At 42.4% G+C, this 15,623-nt stretch overlaps 1 protein-coding gene across 5 annotated transcripts in view; it reads right to left on the bottom strand.

The window, feature by feature from the left end:
* usp34 (ubiquitin specific peptidase 34) overlaps positions 1–14,770 on the bottom strand; it is a 109,342-nt gene extending 94,572 nt beyond the window's left edge. For all 5 annotated transcript variants that reach the window (XM_036000977.1, XM_036000979.1, XM_036000978.1 and 2 more), the window contains exons 1-2: positions 14,424–14,770; positions 2,289–2,379 (exon numbers count right to left, since the gene is read on the bottom strand). In XM_036000977.1, coding sequence (XP_035856870.1) covers positions 2,289–2,379; positions 14,424–14,466 — 134 coding nt within the window. In that variant the 5' untranslated portion in view covers positions 14,467–14,770. The remainder of the gene's footprint in view (positions 1–2,288; positions 2,380–14,423) is intronic.
* Positions 14,771–15,623: the final 853 nt, after the last annotated feature.

Raw genomic sequence — 15,623 nt, 5'->3', positions numbered from 1 at the left:
TATTTATCGACAGGATATCGAGGCGTAGTCGGGGTGGAGAGGGGTTGCAGTTTGGTGAGCTGGGGATCTCATCGCTGCTTTTTGCGGATGATGTGGTGCTGATGGCATCGTCGGCCTGTGACCTTCAGCACTCACTGGATCGGTTCGCAGCCGAGTGTGAAGCGGCTGGGATGAGGATCAGCACCTCTAAATCTGAGGCCATGGTTCTCAGCAGGAAACCGATGGAGTGCCTTCTCCAGGTAGGGAATGAGTCTTTACCCCAAGTGAAGGAGTTCAAGTACCTTGGGGTATTGTTCGCGAGTGAGGGGACAATGGAGCGGGAGATTGGTCGGAGAATCGGTGCAGCGGGTGCGGTATTACACTCATCTATCGCACCGTTGTGACGAAAAGAGAGCTGAGCCAGAAGGCAAAGCTCTCAATCTACCGGTCAGTTTTCGTTCCTACCCTCACCTATGGTCATGAAGGCTGGGTCATGACCGAAAGAACGAGATCCAGGGTACAAGCGGCCGAAATGGGTTTCCTCAGGAGGGTGGCTGGCGTCTCCCTTAGAGATAGGGTGAGAAGCTCAGTCATCCGTGAGGAGCTCATCTCATCTGTGGTTCGGGCATCTGGTAAGGATGCCCCCTGGGCGCCTCCCTAGGGACGTGTTCCAGGCACGTCCAGCTGGGAGGAGGTCTCGGGGAAGACCCAGGACTAGGTGGAGGGATTATATCTCCAACCTGGCCTGGGAACGCCTCGGGATCCCCCAGTCAGAGCTGGTTAATGTGGCTCGGGAAAGGGAAGTTTGGGGTCCCCTGCTGGAGCTGCTACCCCCGCGACCCGTTACCGGATAAGCGGAAGAAGATGGATGGATGGATGGAGTTTTGGCAGATACTAGTTGTTGTGTTTAAAGAATAATTTCGTTGGTTTTCTTCAACTTGGACCCTACTTTCCTATGTTTGTGTGTGTAAGTGACAGATGGGAACAACAATCTTTAAAAATGGTGCAGTACTGAGCGTGAACGCTGTAACCGGCAGCCGCAGACCGGGCTGCAATGTAACCCTATGGGGTCAATGTGAATCGTCAATTGGATCCACTAAAAGTTCTGTTGTTGCCGCTAACAGACTCAGATTATTATTCTAAGTGTCTGACAACATTATGGATATAGGCCTTTTTAAAAAGGTGCCCTGCCACATGTATTTCATTACTTTGTAGTAATGTCTGAAGTTCTACCATGGACTCTGTAACATTTTTTGTGGAAAACATGCCTTGGTTACCTTGTTTCAAGCCATTCTAGCGCGGTATAGAAAGCCTGCAGGAAGACTCAGCTCGATTTGTGCCAGTTCTCGTTAATATTCAATGAGCTAAGCTGCTTGACTCTGATTGGCTAACAGCTAGCCAATGAGAGCCTGGCCATCAGCATCCTTTACCCAGCGCAACTGGGCGAGCTCATGAATAGTAATGAGCTCAGGCAACATGATGACAGACTGACCAGCTTTTGTAATTGGCCCGATTTCTCCGCTTATTTCTTTTCAGTGGCTAGAGCTGACAGAGGAGGTAGCAGTTCATTTTCACATTCACCACATAACACAAACACATATGGACCTAACATATTTCAAAAAATACAAGTGATAACGGATGTGGGTGGCAGGGCACCTTTAAAACCTCTTTGAGACCTTTCTGTTTAACCAGAAAGAGCTCTGAAGTCTCTAGCGCTAAACCCACCAGACTCCATTTAAAAAAAATCTATATTTTTAGCGTGTATAGAGCCAACATATTTTCACATGTAAATCAGTAAACTATGTGTTTATTTCAACCAAAACTAGAGTTGTGATGGTTGGAAAAGTGAAAAGATGACCCAAAACGGCTTTTCATAGTTTTATTTATATATATATATTTTCAAAATCGTTCCGCTCTACTCTATACAGATATTTTAATTTTTTATGGCTCTTTCGATAGTAAAGGTTGCTGACCCCTGGCCTAGTCGAACAAAACCCTAACCACACCAACTTATAGTGATACAGTCCTACTGATGGAGAGACCAGCTACTTGGTTAAAATGTGGTCCAAAAAAAAAAAAAAAATCTAAATAAATAAAATCAACATTTCTTTTTCCATTTGTGTGTGCAGTGAACTGGGGAGGCAAAGAGCTTCAGGTGCTTATTAACGTTTTGGAAGAAACTTAAAACTTTCCACACACAGAAGGAATCAAGCAAAGCGACATCATAAACCGGTTTTTCTTTGAGCCTAGTTATGTAAACGTTGTCAGCTGACTCGTGAGAGCTGACTTCAGAAGGAAGATGCACTGACCTCTGTGTCCAGGAGCTGATGTAGCCCAGCACTCGCAGGGCATGTTCCTTCTTTAGCTGGAAGCCTCCTTCACTGCCGTCTGCATCCGATACTGAGGAGAAACAAAATACAAACACGTTAAGAGAACAGCTGTAGAGAACAGCTGGATTATATATTATTATTTTAACATTTTATTCTCCAAAGATACAGCGTGCTACTCGTCCACCGTGTGAGAGACCGTATATGCGGAAGTGCTGTAAATAGTACGATTTTAGCGAAAACGCGTGTGTTTTGGGAAGTGCAGTACAACTTGGCTGGCAGCAGCTCAGTCTGTAGGGAGTTGGGTTGGGAACCGGAGGGTCGCTGGTTCAAGTCTCCGTCCGGACCGAAGTACGGGGTGCGGACTGATAGCTGGAGAGATGCCAGTTCACCTTCTGGGCACTGCCAAGTTGCTCTTGAGCAAGGCACCGAACCCCACCCACCCCCCCATACCGCTCAGGGTGCCTGTTCACCAGTCGCAGCCCACTCACTCTGACCTGAGCGCATATGTGTGAGTGTGTGTGTGTGTGTGTGTGTGTGTGTGTGTGTGTGTATTTCAGGCCTGTGTGTAGTGTATAATAACAACAGTGTAACTTGTAATTTCCCCATTGGGGATCAATAGAGAGTATAAATTAAATAAATTAAAAAAATCAGACTCAAAGTTTGTAACAATGGCTTTAATTATGTATTATTGTATTAATAAGAAAAGACGTTCTGTTGTGAATTGATCTTCATCTCTGTAAAATTCTACTAGCTTCCCGCACGAAAGTGTGAAACTAACAACCGGTATTAAAGGCAAACATCCCAGCCTTAAACAACAGATGGACATACAAAGTGATGAATACATGCAGGATGGAAAACGGACTCGTTTTCCCTGAAGAATAAGAAGGAGACATAGCCCAGAACATTGGAGAAATGGATCACCTTCACTGCAAACAATGAGGACGCGGCGGTCGTATCTAAATGTATATTTATAAAATCGGCCTCAGAAGCCTTTATCAGATGGGCTACAATTTGGAGGCTACAGCAGCCAAGACGTTAAATATTGGCACCAGCTTCAGTCTAAAGTTACTGTTATTGTACTGGCCTTCAAAAGATCCACACCAGTCACACCGAGTTTAGGGGAATCAAGTGTCTCCACTGAATCGCTGACCTGAATTGGACAGCGAAGAAACAAAAACAAGAACGGAACACAAAAAAAAAACCAACAACAATAGCTCTCAATCGACCATCTCGGCCGTGCAAGCGGGACGTTTTTCTCCACTGAAACTGAACTTAGAACCCTTTCTGCTTCTACGTGTGAACAGAAGCTCCTCTGGGGCTTCAGAACCTGGGGCGGAGCTCCGCTCTTCAGGATATCGGCCCGGCAGATTTGGCCGTTGTCCTGCAGCCGTGCTGCGGGGATGTCGGTTCACTGCTATGATGATGATGATGATGATGATGATGATGATGATGATGATGATGATGATGATGATGTCTGGGCACAGGCACGCGGGTGCCAACATTAAAACCCAGTTTATGGCTGCAGCTCACTGTGGATATAAATACAAGCAGGGGGAGGACACGTGCATTGTGTGATCGCACTCTTCAGCTCAGCAGCGACTGGAACGTTCAGCCAGACTGGAGGCGTTGAAACATAAACGCCCTCCAGCTGTGACACTATAAGTACAGTTTGACTAAAATGTGTTTTTGAAAGCCAACAGATGTTGACTCAGAGAGCTGTGAACTGCTCAGAATGACTAAATATTTCAGACAGATGATCACTGAGCTTCTCGTGCAAGGCAATCTTTTTAAATTTCTGTTTTCCACGTTTTTTATGAGACACTGGTCAGATTCTGTCTCTTAGGGCGTTTTTCACACCTATATTGGTTTGGTTCGATTCAAGCGTACCAAAATGCGTAATTACAAACCACAGAAAGAACGTTCACTCTGCTTATTGGTCAGATGTGTCTGGGGGCGGGAGCAAGAAAGTGAATACAGGAAGAAGGTCCTGTGTTTTAGTGCTTATTTCTTAGTCTGGCTATCACCAGGCCAAGCTCAATCTTTAAAAGGCCCTGACACACCAACCCGACAGCTGACAGAAAAGGCAGTCGGGCCGATCAGTCGGCTCCCCGAGGTCCAAAATGTGCCTCGGAACACACCGAAGCGACGCCATTTTGAGCATACGTTCTGCGTGTGCGCGAGACGCAATACAAAAAATGAAAACCGGAAATGACCAACGCGTCACGTGGGTCTGGCTTCTCCAGTTGACCGATAATGGCGGCTTGTTCGAAACACGATCTCGTATTTTATGAAAATAGTTCACCGTTTCTGAAAACATTTTGAGAGAAATAGGCCGTGCAGTCGCTGAATCTGTCTTCATTTCAGATCGACAAAGGTCAGTTTAAAAGACTTTCGTCAGATTTTGAGAGGCGTTTGTCGCTCATCCAGCTCGCCATTTCCTTTTTCCTCGCATCTCAATGGTCAAATCAGCTCATTTCGTGGCCGGGTTGGCTCAGTGGGTACAGCAGGCGCACATGTACTGAGAGGTTTATGCCTCGACGCAGAGGTCGAGGGTTCAAAGCCGACCTGTGACGATTTTCTGCATGTCTTCCCCCCCCTCTCTCCTCTTTCTCACCTAGCTGTCCTGTCAAAAATTAAAGTTTGGTTTCACATCCTCAAGGTGGCCTACGTCCGGTTGTTCTGGTCTGGACCCGAGTGTGGTTTCTCGATCAGTGATTCCCAAAACCCAAAATTAGTTTTGTACACAACTCGAAGAAGACAGAGGAGTAAAGAGAACTAGAAAATATTCACATTCGACAAGCTGGAATCAGAGAATTTCTCCTTTTAAAAAAACGATTAATCGCAATTAATCTTTGCAGCTCTAATTAGGAGCCTGAAAGGGAAAACAGCTAAATGGAATTTAACATTAACATCATTGGCGCTTTAATGCTTTTCCTACCGTCACGTCAAAATGTCTAGAGTAAAAAAGAAACTTATTTATCAATTGGGACTTTCAAGCCTGCTCTTCATTAGTTAAGTTGCATCATTCTGTACTTCGTGTTGTTTTTTTTAAATGGAAGCCATTTTAGTGGTTTAGTGTGTATGTGTGATTGACTGTCTGAACCCTGTAGCATGCTCACATTGCATATAATCCATTTTATACAAAGATATCGCAGTTCTACAGGCTCAGTTAAATCAAAAGGATTTAGAAAATGTCCATCCCAATTCCCCACAGGCCAATGTGACCTCTTCAAATCGTTGTGTTTTTTTGGCCTGAACACGTAGATAATCAACGTAGACGCATAAAAACACAAAAGAAGCAACTCCTTGCATTTTTTTGGAAACCACATGGATCAGCCCCATGCGCTGAAAACACAACTTCCTGTTGTGAAAGGGGATTGTGTCTCTTACACACACACACACACACACACACACTCACACACGCTGCAGCAAATCTGAGGTCACAGGTCACTCCCAGACTGAACACATGGAGCTGCCAATCTTGTAGATAGAGCTGTCACAGCTGACAGCATCCCGCCGCGGAGCCCCCCGGCAACCCTCCACAACGCCAGTTTGTATCAGTGAAAGTTTTAAAAAAAAAGGCCCAACAGGCTTCATCCTGCCTCAGGCTACATCTACACTTCTACACTTTGGTTTAAAAAACTAATATCTTTTGCTACGCCCACACTCGTCTGGCATTTCCGAGCCTCTAAAACGGAGACATTTGGAAACTTTTTGGTTTGAAAACTCCGGGGTTGCTTTGTAGTCTGGACGGACACAAACGGACACCGTTGGAAACGAGTGCGCCGACGCCAGCCTTCGCCTCCTGGTTGGGTCTTATCAGGCTACATTTACACTGCTACGTTTTGGTTTTAAAAACGCGTATCTTTTGCTACGTTGACGCCTCGCATCCGCACTACTCCGGGGTTTCTGAGCCCAAAAAACGGAGAAACTTGGAAACACTGCTGTCCCCGTTTTGGTTTGAAAACTCCGGGGTTATGTTGTAGTCTCGACGGGCACAAACTGATACCTTTGGGGACAATGATGCGCGTCAGATAGTCAGCTACTGTGGTACTTGATGTTTCGACAAAATCAGAACGTGTTTGATGTCATCCTAAGTTTTAAGTCATGGTAGTAAAATGTTATAGTCTGTGACTAAAAACGCAGTGACATTATGTTTCTTCCTGTTTACACCGGCACACACATGCCCAATATAAGTGAAAGGTCTTGTGATATACATTTTAAGCACATGAGGACGGAGATTAGTTCTGCTACTGGAGCAAAAACTACGGTGGTCGAGACGGTTCAACACAAATACAAAAGCTACAACACAAACGCAAAAGCTACAACACAAACACAAAAGCTACAACACAAAAGCTACAACACAAACGCAAAAGCTACAACACAAACGCAAAAGCTACAACACAAACACAAAAGCTACAACACAAACACAAAAGCTACAACACAAACGCAAAAGCTACAACACAAACGCAAAAGCTACAACACAAACGCAAAAGCTACAACACAAAAGCTACAACACAAAAGCAAAAGCTACAACACAAACACAAAAGCTACAACACAAACGCAAAAGCTACAACACAAACACAAAAGCTACAACACAAACACAAAAGCTACAACACAAACACAAAAGCTACAACACAAACACAAAAGCTACAACACAAAAGCTACAACACAAAAGCTACAACACAAAAGCTACAACACAAACACAAAAGCTACAACACAAACGCAAAAGCTACAACACAAACACAAAAGCTACAACACAAACACAAAAGCTACAACACAAACACAAAAGCTACAACACAAACACAAAAGCTACAACACAAACAAAAGCTACAACACAAACGCAAAAGCTACAACACAAAAGCTACAACACAAAAGCTACAACACAAAAGCTAAAACACAAACGCAAAAGCTACAACAACACAAAAGCTACAACACAAATGAAAAAGCTACAACACAAACACAAAAGCTACAACACAAAAGCTACAACACAAAAGCTACAACACAAAAGCTACAACACAAACACAAAAGCTACAACACAAATGCAAAAGCTACAACACAAATGCAAAAGCTACAACACAAACGCAAAAGCTACAACACAAACGCAAAAGCTACAACACAAACAAAAGCTACAACACAAACGCAAAAGCTACAACACAAACGCAAAAGCTACAACACAAACGCAAAAGCTACAACACAAACGCAAAAGCTACAACACAAACGCAAAAGCTACAACAACACAAAAGCTACAACACAAACGCAAAAGCTACAACAACACAAAAGCTACAACACAAACGCAAAAGCTAAAACACAAACGCAAAAGCTACAACACAAACGCAAAAGCTACAACACAAAAGCTACAACACAAATGAAAAAGCTACAACACAAACGCAAAAGCTACAACACAAAAGCTACAACACAAATGAAAAAGCTACAACACAAACGCAAAAGCTACAACACAAAAGCTACAACACAAACGCAAAAGCTACAACACAAACGCAAAAGCTACAACACAAACGCAAAAGCTACAACACAAACGCAAAAGCTACAACACAAACGCAAAAGCTACAACAACACAAAAGCTACAACACAAACGCAAAAGCTACAACACAAAAGCTACAACACAAAAGCTACAACACAAAAGCTACAACACAAACGCAAAAGCTACAACAACACAAAAGCTACAACACAAACGCAAAAGCTACAACAACACAAAAGCTACAACAACACAAAAGCTACAACACAAACACAAAAGCTACAACACAAACGCAAAAGCTACAACACAAACGCAAAAGCTACAACACAAAAGCTACAACACAAACGCAAAAGCTACAACACAAAAGCTACAACACAAACACAAAAGCTACAACACAAACGCAAAAGCTACAACACAAACACAAAAGCTACAACAACACAAAAGCTACAACACAAACACAAAAGCTACAACACAAATGAAAAAGCTACAACACAAACGCAAAAGCTACAACAACACAAAAGCTAAAACACAAACGCAAAAGCTACAACACAAAAGCTAGAACACAAACGCAAAAGCTGCAACACAAACGCAAAAGCTGCAACACAAATGCATAAGCGACAACGGAAATGTGTTGTTGATGCTAATTGTGTTCCCTTCAATATGCTGCCTATCACAGTGTTAGGGGCGTAATATGTCATACATACACACATACACGGTTTGTGTTTGTGTTGTGGCTTTAGTGTTTGTGTTGTGGCTTTAGTGTTTGTGTTGTGGCTTTTGTGTTTGTGTTGTGGCTTTAGTGTTTGTGTTGAACCGTCTCAGCCACCGTAAAAAAACTCTTGTGTGGACGGAGATCGCTTTGGTCTCAAACGCCACTAAAGAAAACCACAACATACAAGTGTAGATATAGCCTCGAAAATACAACCGCTCCACGAAGTTCACTGCTGGACTTGTGAAGAAGCACACGAGCGGGAGATTTACTGTCTTGTAAGCCGAGTCAGCGGCGAGCCGCACGAGGCGAGGTGAAACGGCGTGTGTAGTGTGTCAGCAGCGCAAACTTTAACCTTCATCCAACACCACATCAAAACCTCACGATGGAGAGACTCTTAAGCCCCTTTCACACATCCACCGCAAACCTGAAAGGATCTAGACCTCACCCAGAGGAGCTGCACGTGAGAACGCAAATGTCAAAAGCAATCACAACGGACTTTACCCTGCCTGCTCCCTCGCACAAACTCTGTGACACGTGAAAAGACAACCTCAGTAAATTCCCACATGTGATGAGTCGCATATTTTCAGAGTTAATTTAAGAAAAACAACACAAGAGTACAAATACACTTATATTCACAATAGTATCTGTTGATTCTCCTCTCTCTCTGTTGATATTTTTAGCCCTCATGTTGTCCTCGGGTCCAATTTGACCCATTTTCAAAACTTCTATATCAGAAATATGGGTTCCACAGGTCGGAGTCGAACCTTGGGCCGCCGCGGCGAGGAATGAGCCTCTATGTATGGGCGCGCATGATACCAGGTAAGCTACCCAGGCGCCTGAACGCAACGCATGCTTTGCAATGAACATCAACTAGACAACCTGGCCTGGGGCTTCCCAAAGAAGTACAGATATATAATCTATTTGAGGGGTGAAGTTACAACATTGTCCCTTTCGTCCATTCGGTTCAGTTTGCGTTCAGACTGCGTTTGGACAAACGCACCCAAACATTGTAAACAAAATGTCACACGGTGGAAACGGCTGCTTGTTTATCAGACAGAATATCTGAGTGAAAGCCGCCAACACGTCTGGTCTCAGAAATAACGGAGCAACACCAAATGTATAACATCTTGGGTTTTCTGGATTTTACGTTAGCGTTTCTAATATTTTAGAAGAAGACGAAGAATGGGAGCAGCTGACAGACAGAGATGATGATGATGATGATGATGATGTCACACAGACGACCAGCGATGTGTGCTCAGAACAGCTTATGGATCTGAAAGTTATCATCCCTTAAATCAGATATCATACTATACCCGTAAATTGTGTGTAAAGCTGAAATTGCAGGCTAGTAAATGCACTGTTTTTTTGGTTCAGATCTTATATAGTCGGATTGCGTTTTCCCCTAAAGTGAACCGAACTCTAGAGCACTTGGAAGCGAACCGTGACCCCCGTTTTTAAGCGGCACAGAGCTCAGTTGTTTGATCCGCACCAGAGTTTGAATGAGCCTTCACGCCGCCCCCAAACCAACCGGACGATCCGACCAAAACGCTCCACGGTTCGGTTCAAACGGACCAAAACTGCTCAGGTGTGAAAGCAACCACAGTGACAGATCAGATGGCGGCCACACATCGGAATAAGGTCAAGTCAGCACAACAGTTACATGCTCCGAAAAAATACCTTAATAGTGCAAATAAGGCACACAACGATCCCCCACACATCGAATACCAGAACTTGGAATATTAGGGCTGGGCGACAGGGAGAAAATCAAATATCACGATACTTTTGACCAAATATATCAAAATAATATCAAATATCGATATTGCGGCGAAATTCTAGGGTTGACTAATTGGTGCTTTATCAAAATATCTTCACACTTAGATTTTAGATAAATAATCATCAGTAATGTGGATATAATAATAGAGATGTTCCGATGCCAATACCAGTATCGGCTCCAATACTGCCTAAAACGCTGGTATCGCTAAGTACTGGAGTTAATGCACCAATCAAATACCACGTAATAAAGCCCTAAAGAAAATCTACGTTAAAGTAAGTTTATTTATGTTCTTTTCCCGTTATAACTGACTGAACTGAAAGTTCTGGGGCGTTCATTGTTTGTGTTTGTTCATGTTTCACAAAAGAGTTTAACCTGAGCCAGACTGACAACAAAGATAGAAATCATATCACATCCATACAGAGATAGTAGTATACAGCTGTTATACATCATATCATCATACAGAGATAGTAGTATACAGCTGTTATACATCATATCATCATACAGGGATAGTAGTATACAGCTGTTATACATCATATCATCATACAGGGATAGTAGTATACAGCTGTTATACATCATATCATCCATACAGGGATAGTAGTATACAGCTGTTATACATCATATCATCTATACAGGGATAGTAGTATACAGCTGTTATACATCATATCACATCCATACAGGGATAGTAGTACACAGTTAAAACATAATAAAATATAGGACACACTGGTGTCGGATCAGTACTCGGCATCGGCCGATACCCAAGTTCAGGTATCAGAATCTGTATCAAGAAGCAAAAAATGGTATCGGACCATCTCTATATAATAACTAAATGGGTAAAGGCAAATAATAGAACAGCTAGAACAGTCTGGTAAGTTCAGAAAAGTACATCACTTTACTGTAATGCAGCCTTTAAAACCAGGAAAAGACACCACTTATGTCATATCACGATATTACGATATCCAAAATCTAAGACGAAATCTAGCCTCATATCACAATATCGATATAATATTGATATATTGGGGAATATTTCGATAAACTACAACTGACAACTTCAACTATCACAGCACTGGGGTGACCTCCAGCCGGCCCTTCAACTCAGGCAAAACCCCCCAGGAAAGATCCCCCCCTACGGTGTAATCTTTGTCAAACAGATTAACTGCTCATTCAACAGATAAGGCAGAAGATGCACGTTGAGCTTCCGTTTTGGGATTGTTTTTCATCATTTGGTCTCGGGCCTCTTAGTCCCAATAAAGTCTTAATGCTACAGCATACAATGATTTCCAAGACTATAGTGTGCTTCTGTCTTTGTGTCAACAGTTGGTGTTTGTCTCTTTCCTGTTTCAACGTGACAATGTCTAGCTACGTCGATAAAGAAATGCTTTTCTGAGTTTGGTGTGGGAGAACTTGACTGACCTGCACAGAGTCCTAACCTCCAACCCGTTCAACACCAAGCCTCATCACCCAACATCACACACACGTCATATTCTCTGCATATTCTGCACCTTTCACCAAGGCAAATTCCACATAAGTGTAACTTATTGTGGCAATAAAAACCTTTTTCTGATTCCGATCAGCGGCTGACTTCACAAATAACACATTCACACCAACACTGCTGCCCGACTTTGGTGGCCAGCCGTCTCTATTTCTATTGAGAATTGGAAAATGAATGATATTGACCTTTAAATGTCATTTGACAGACTCCCTAACGAGAGAAAAGGACGATCAGAAAGCATGCAGCCGTGAGCAAGACAGATTTCAGTTTAATGTGGCAATAATTGTGTTAAGTAATTCTGTGTAATCATCTCTTGGAAATTGATCTTAATGCCTTAACAAAAAAAAAACAAAAAAAAAAGGAGGAAAAATCCAACCTTTAAGGACACTAATTTTCTTTGTGAATGAATAATGTATCGTGAATAAATAAATGTTCTTCCTTAAAATACAGGGGGCATTAGTAAGTACACCCCTATGTTAAATTCCCATAGAGGCAGGCAGACTTTTATTTTTAAAGGCCAGTTATTTCATGGATCCAGGATACTATGCATCCTGATAAAGTTCCCTTGGCCCCCACATCATCACATACCCTTCACCATACCCCCACATCATCACATCCCCTTCACCATACCCCCACATCATCACATCCCCTTCACCATACCCAGAGATTGGCATGGTTGTATTTCAGTTAGCCTAATAGCTGGTCTGATTTGCAGTGAGAGATGATCTTATGGAAAGTACCCCATGCCAATCTCTAGGTATGGTGAAGGGTATGTGATGATGTGGGGGTATGGTGAAGGGTATGTGATGATGTGGGGGTATGGTGAAGGGTATGTGATGATGTGGGGGTATATGGTGAAGGGTATGTGATGATGTGGGGCTACTTTAATTCCAAAGGCCAAGGGAACTTTATCAGGATGCATAGTATCCTGGATCCATGAAATAACTGGCCTTTAAAAATAAGAACCTGCCTGCCTCTATGGGAATTTAACATAGGGGTGTGTATACTTACTGTACTATACTGTATACTATACTCCCTGTATTTAAAGGAAGAACATTTATTCATTTACGATACATTATTCATTCACAAAGAAAATTGGTGTCCTTAAAGGTTGGATTTTTCCTCTTTTTTTTTATTTAAGCATTAAGATCAATTTCCAAAACATGATTTTTTTTATTCCTCTTTCTAGTCAACTTTAGCATGGGTATGTAAACTTATGAGCACAACTGTATGCCTGTAATGAGTGTCCACATACTTTTAGTCATAACCGTAATGAGGATGGTATTGCTTTCCATAAACAGGTGGCCACAACTCAATCTGTGTACACACACAACACCCCAAAGGGTTATCCCTAACAAACGAACAACTTGTCAAACAGAAATTAGCTGGACTTGTTCTGGGTACCCTTTGACGTGTTTAAGTTAGTGTTCCCATGCTACGGGCAGGTGCAGGACTGTCCGTGTGTTACAGTGGATTCCTACAGAGCCTGCAGGAGGAGCTTTGCCTTCACACACATGCTACTGACACACACAATGGGCTGAACACACACACACACACTCACACTCACACACAGGAAAACGACAAATAAACCGTCAAACGCTGCATGGTAACGGCTTTACAAATGGTGTTATAACACAAAAAAGGCTTTGTTCTGTGTCTTACAGACACCCCTGAAGTGCAGCAAGGCCCGATTAGCACGCCTGGACCAAGGGCTAACTTGCTATAAAAGCAACCTTGTATTTACATTTGCTGGCTTAAGTTGACGTTAGCCCTGCATGTGAAATGAGACGTCGTAGCAAGATTAATTTTTTTACAACCGAATCCAGCGAGGAGGGAGGCCGATGTGCACACGACATCGGCCCGAAAAACATGCACAAGCCACCGAGGATTAACGTTGTGCCAAAATATGCGCCTCGTTGCTGCCATTAATGTTCTCTGCTAGCTTACTAACATTTAACAGACTCGATTAAAAACCCACACAAGAAACCTCTCCATCATCATCTTCGTGGTTGTAATATTAAGCGTGTTTTGGACGGTTAGCAGTGTATTTTGAACTGTGAATGTAAACCGTCCACAACACAATGGGTGGTAGCGGAGTGGACAGCTAGCAGATTGACCTGACAAACACATCAAACAAAGTCAGGCTGTAGCTACACTAAGCTAACTCAAGCTAACTTCCAAAAAACCCGTCCAAAGCCGCGTTTTAGCACCGTGTAGCATCTTTAAAAATTGCTCATGTGTACCGTGTTTAACAGTGTTGACGTATTTTAAGGCATGGCTGCAATGTCACATACAAAACCGATCGAGGAGATACGATTTTGAGTCGATATAGCTAGGGAGTTAGCTAGCTTGTAAGAGTTCTGTGAGGAGTGTTTGACAGACAGGCCCCAAAAAAATGCCAATTTTGGCAATGAAAATGGCATTCACATCAAAACCGACACAGTCTGACACGAAAACGTAACTGTCACCGACTACACAACCACTCAGAAACAATGCCATTTTGGCTTACAAAAGTCTGGATAGAAAGGCCAATCACGAAAACACACAAAGTTATATTTAGCTTAGCCACCAGAGCTAACATCAAGCTTCAGTTGGACAGCGATGCTAACAGCAAGCAGCTAGTTCAGCATCGTCTCATGTAATGTTAAATAAAATGCACTTACTTTCATTTAAAACCTCCACCAGCTCGGCGCAGTTTTCACACATTGTTCATGAAGGGGAAAACTGAGTTAAACCATTGCACTGGAAGCTGTTGTTGGCTGGCAGTTGGTTGTTTTTGGGATAAAAAAGGCCCAGTGGAGGCAGTGACTGGTGAAGGTTATCCCACTAAATGAAATAAGGGGGAACAACGAGGTGTAGATTGTGATTTGCATCCAAGCGAAGTTGATGTACACCAAAAGTTTAGAGGCACTGGAAGGTAGAAATCGAGTCAGTGTCCAATCTGAGCGTTACTTGAGAGAGTAGACACAGCAGCCATGATGAAAAAGGAGGGGAGGGGGCGACACACAAGTGTAAATAGTTCGGGACTTTTCGGGCTGTCTCCTTCGCCCGTTCGTTTTTCTCCGCTAGTCTCGCGATATCTTTTGAATGAAGTGCAACGAGCGTAACCTTATCTTACGATTTCAAGGGCGACTACGGTTAAAAAAAATAAAAAATAAATAAAAGAAATACTTTTAATTTAAATGACAGACCAATTGTGTTTGTTTGTTTATTTATATTATTTACAATTTATGTACTTTTTTATTTTCTTATTTTATATCTTATATTTATTTTGGAGCTCATTTTATTTGCTTTATTTACACTTTTGGGTAGCTTAACCTATATTACTACATCATAATGTATTAGTAGGTTATATTTTGTTTTTAAAATCTGGATTTAAAAACTAACTAAAGTTATCAAATAAATGTAGTATAATAGGAGTAAAAAAAAAACCAAAAAAAAACAGATGTCTTCCAAAATTGCACTCAAGTTCTTGAGTAAATGCACTTAGTTACATTGCACCACTGCTGTACAGTGTACTTAAGATTATTTTTTTGGGCATTTCCGCCTTTAATGATAGGAAAGCAATGAAAGAGGGAGAGAGAGGGGGAAGACATGCAGGAAATCGTCCCAGGTTGGACTCGAACCCTTGACTTTCTGCATCGAGTAATGAACCTCTGTATATGTGCGCCCCCTCTACCGACTGAGCTATCCCGGCGACTTGTACAGTGTACTTATACTGCATGTATTGTAAAAGCCTTTGGGCTGGAAGGTTATAAAGGAAGGAAAAAAAGTATTTTGTTTAGAGGTGCAACGATGAATCGATTAGTTGTCAACTATTAAATTAATCGCCAACTATTTTGATAATCGATTAATAGTTTGAG

Source organism: Sander lucioperca, chromosome 4 (genome assembly GCF_008315115.2).
Source record: "Sander lucioperca isolate FBNREF2018 chromosome 4, SLUC_FBN_1.2, whole genome shotgun sequence".
Lineage (NCBI taxonomy): Eukaryota > Metazoa > Chordata > Actinopteri > Perciformes > Percidae > Sander > Sander lucioperca.
Note: the sequence above shows the minus strand (reverse complement) of the source record. Positions and strands in the feature narration are given on the sequence as shown.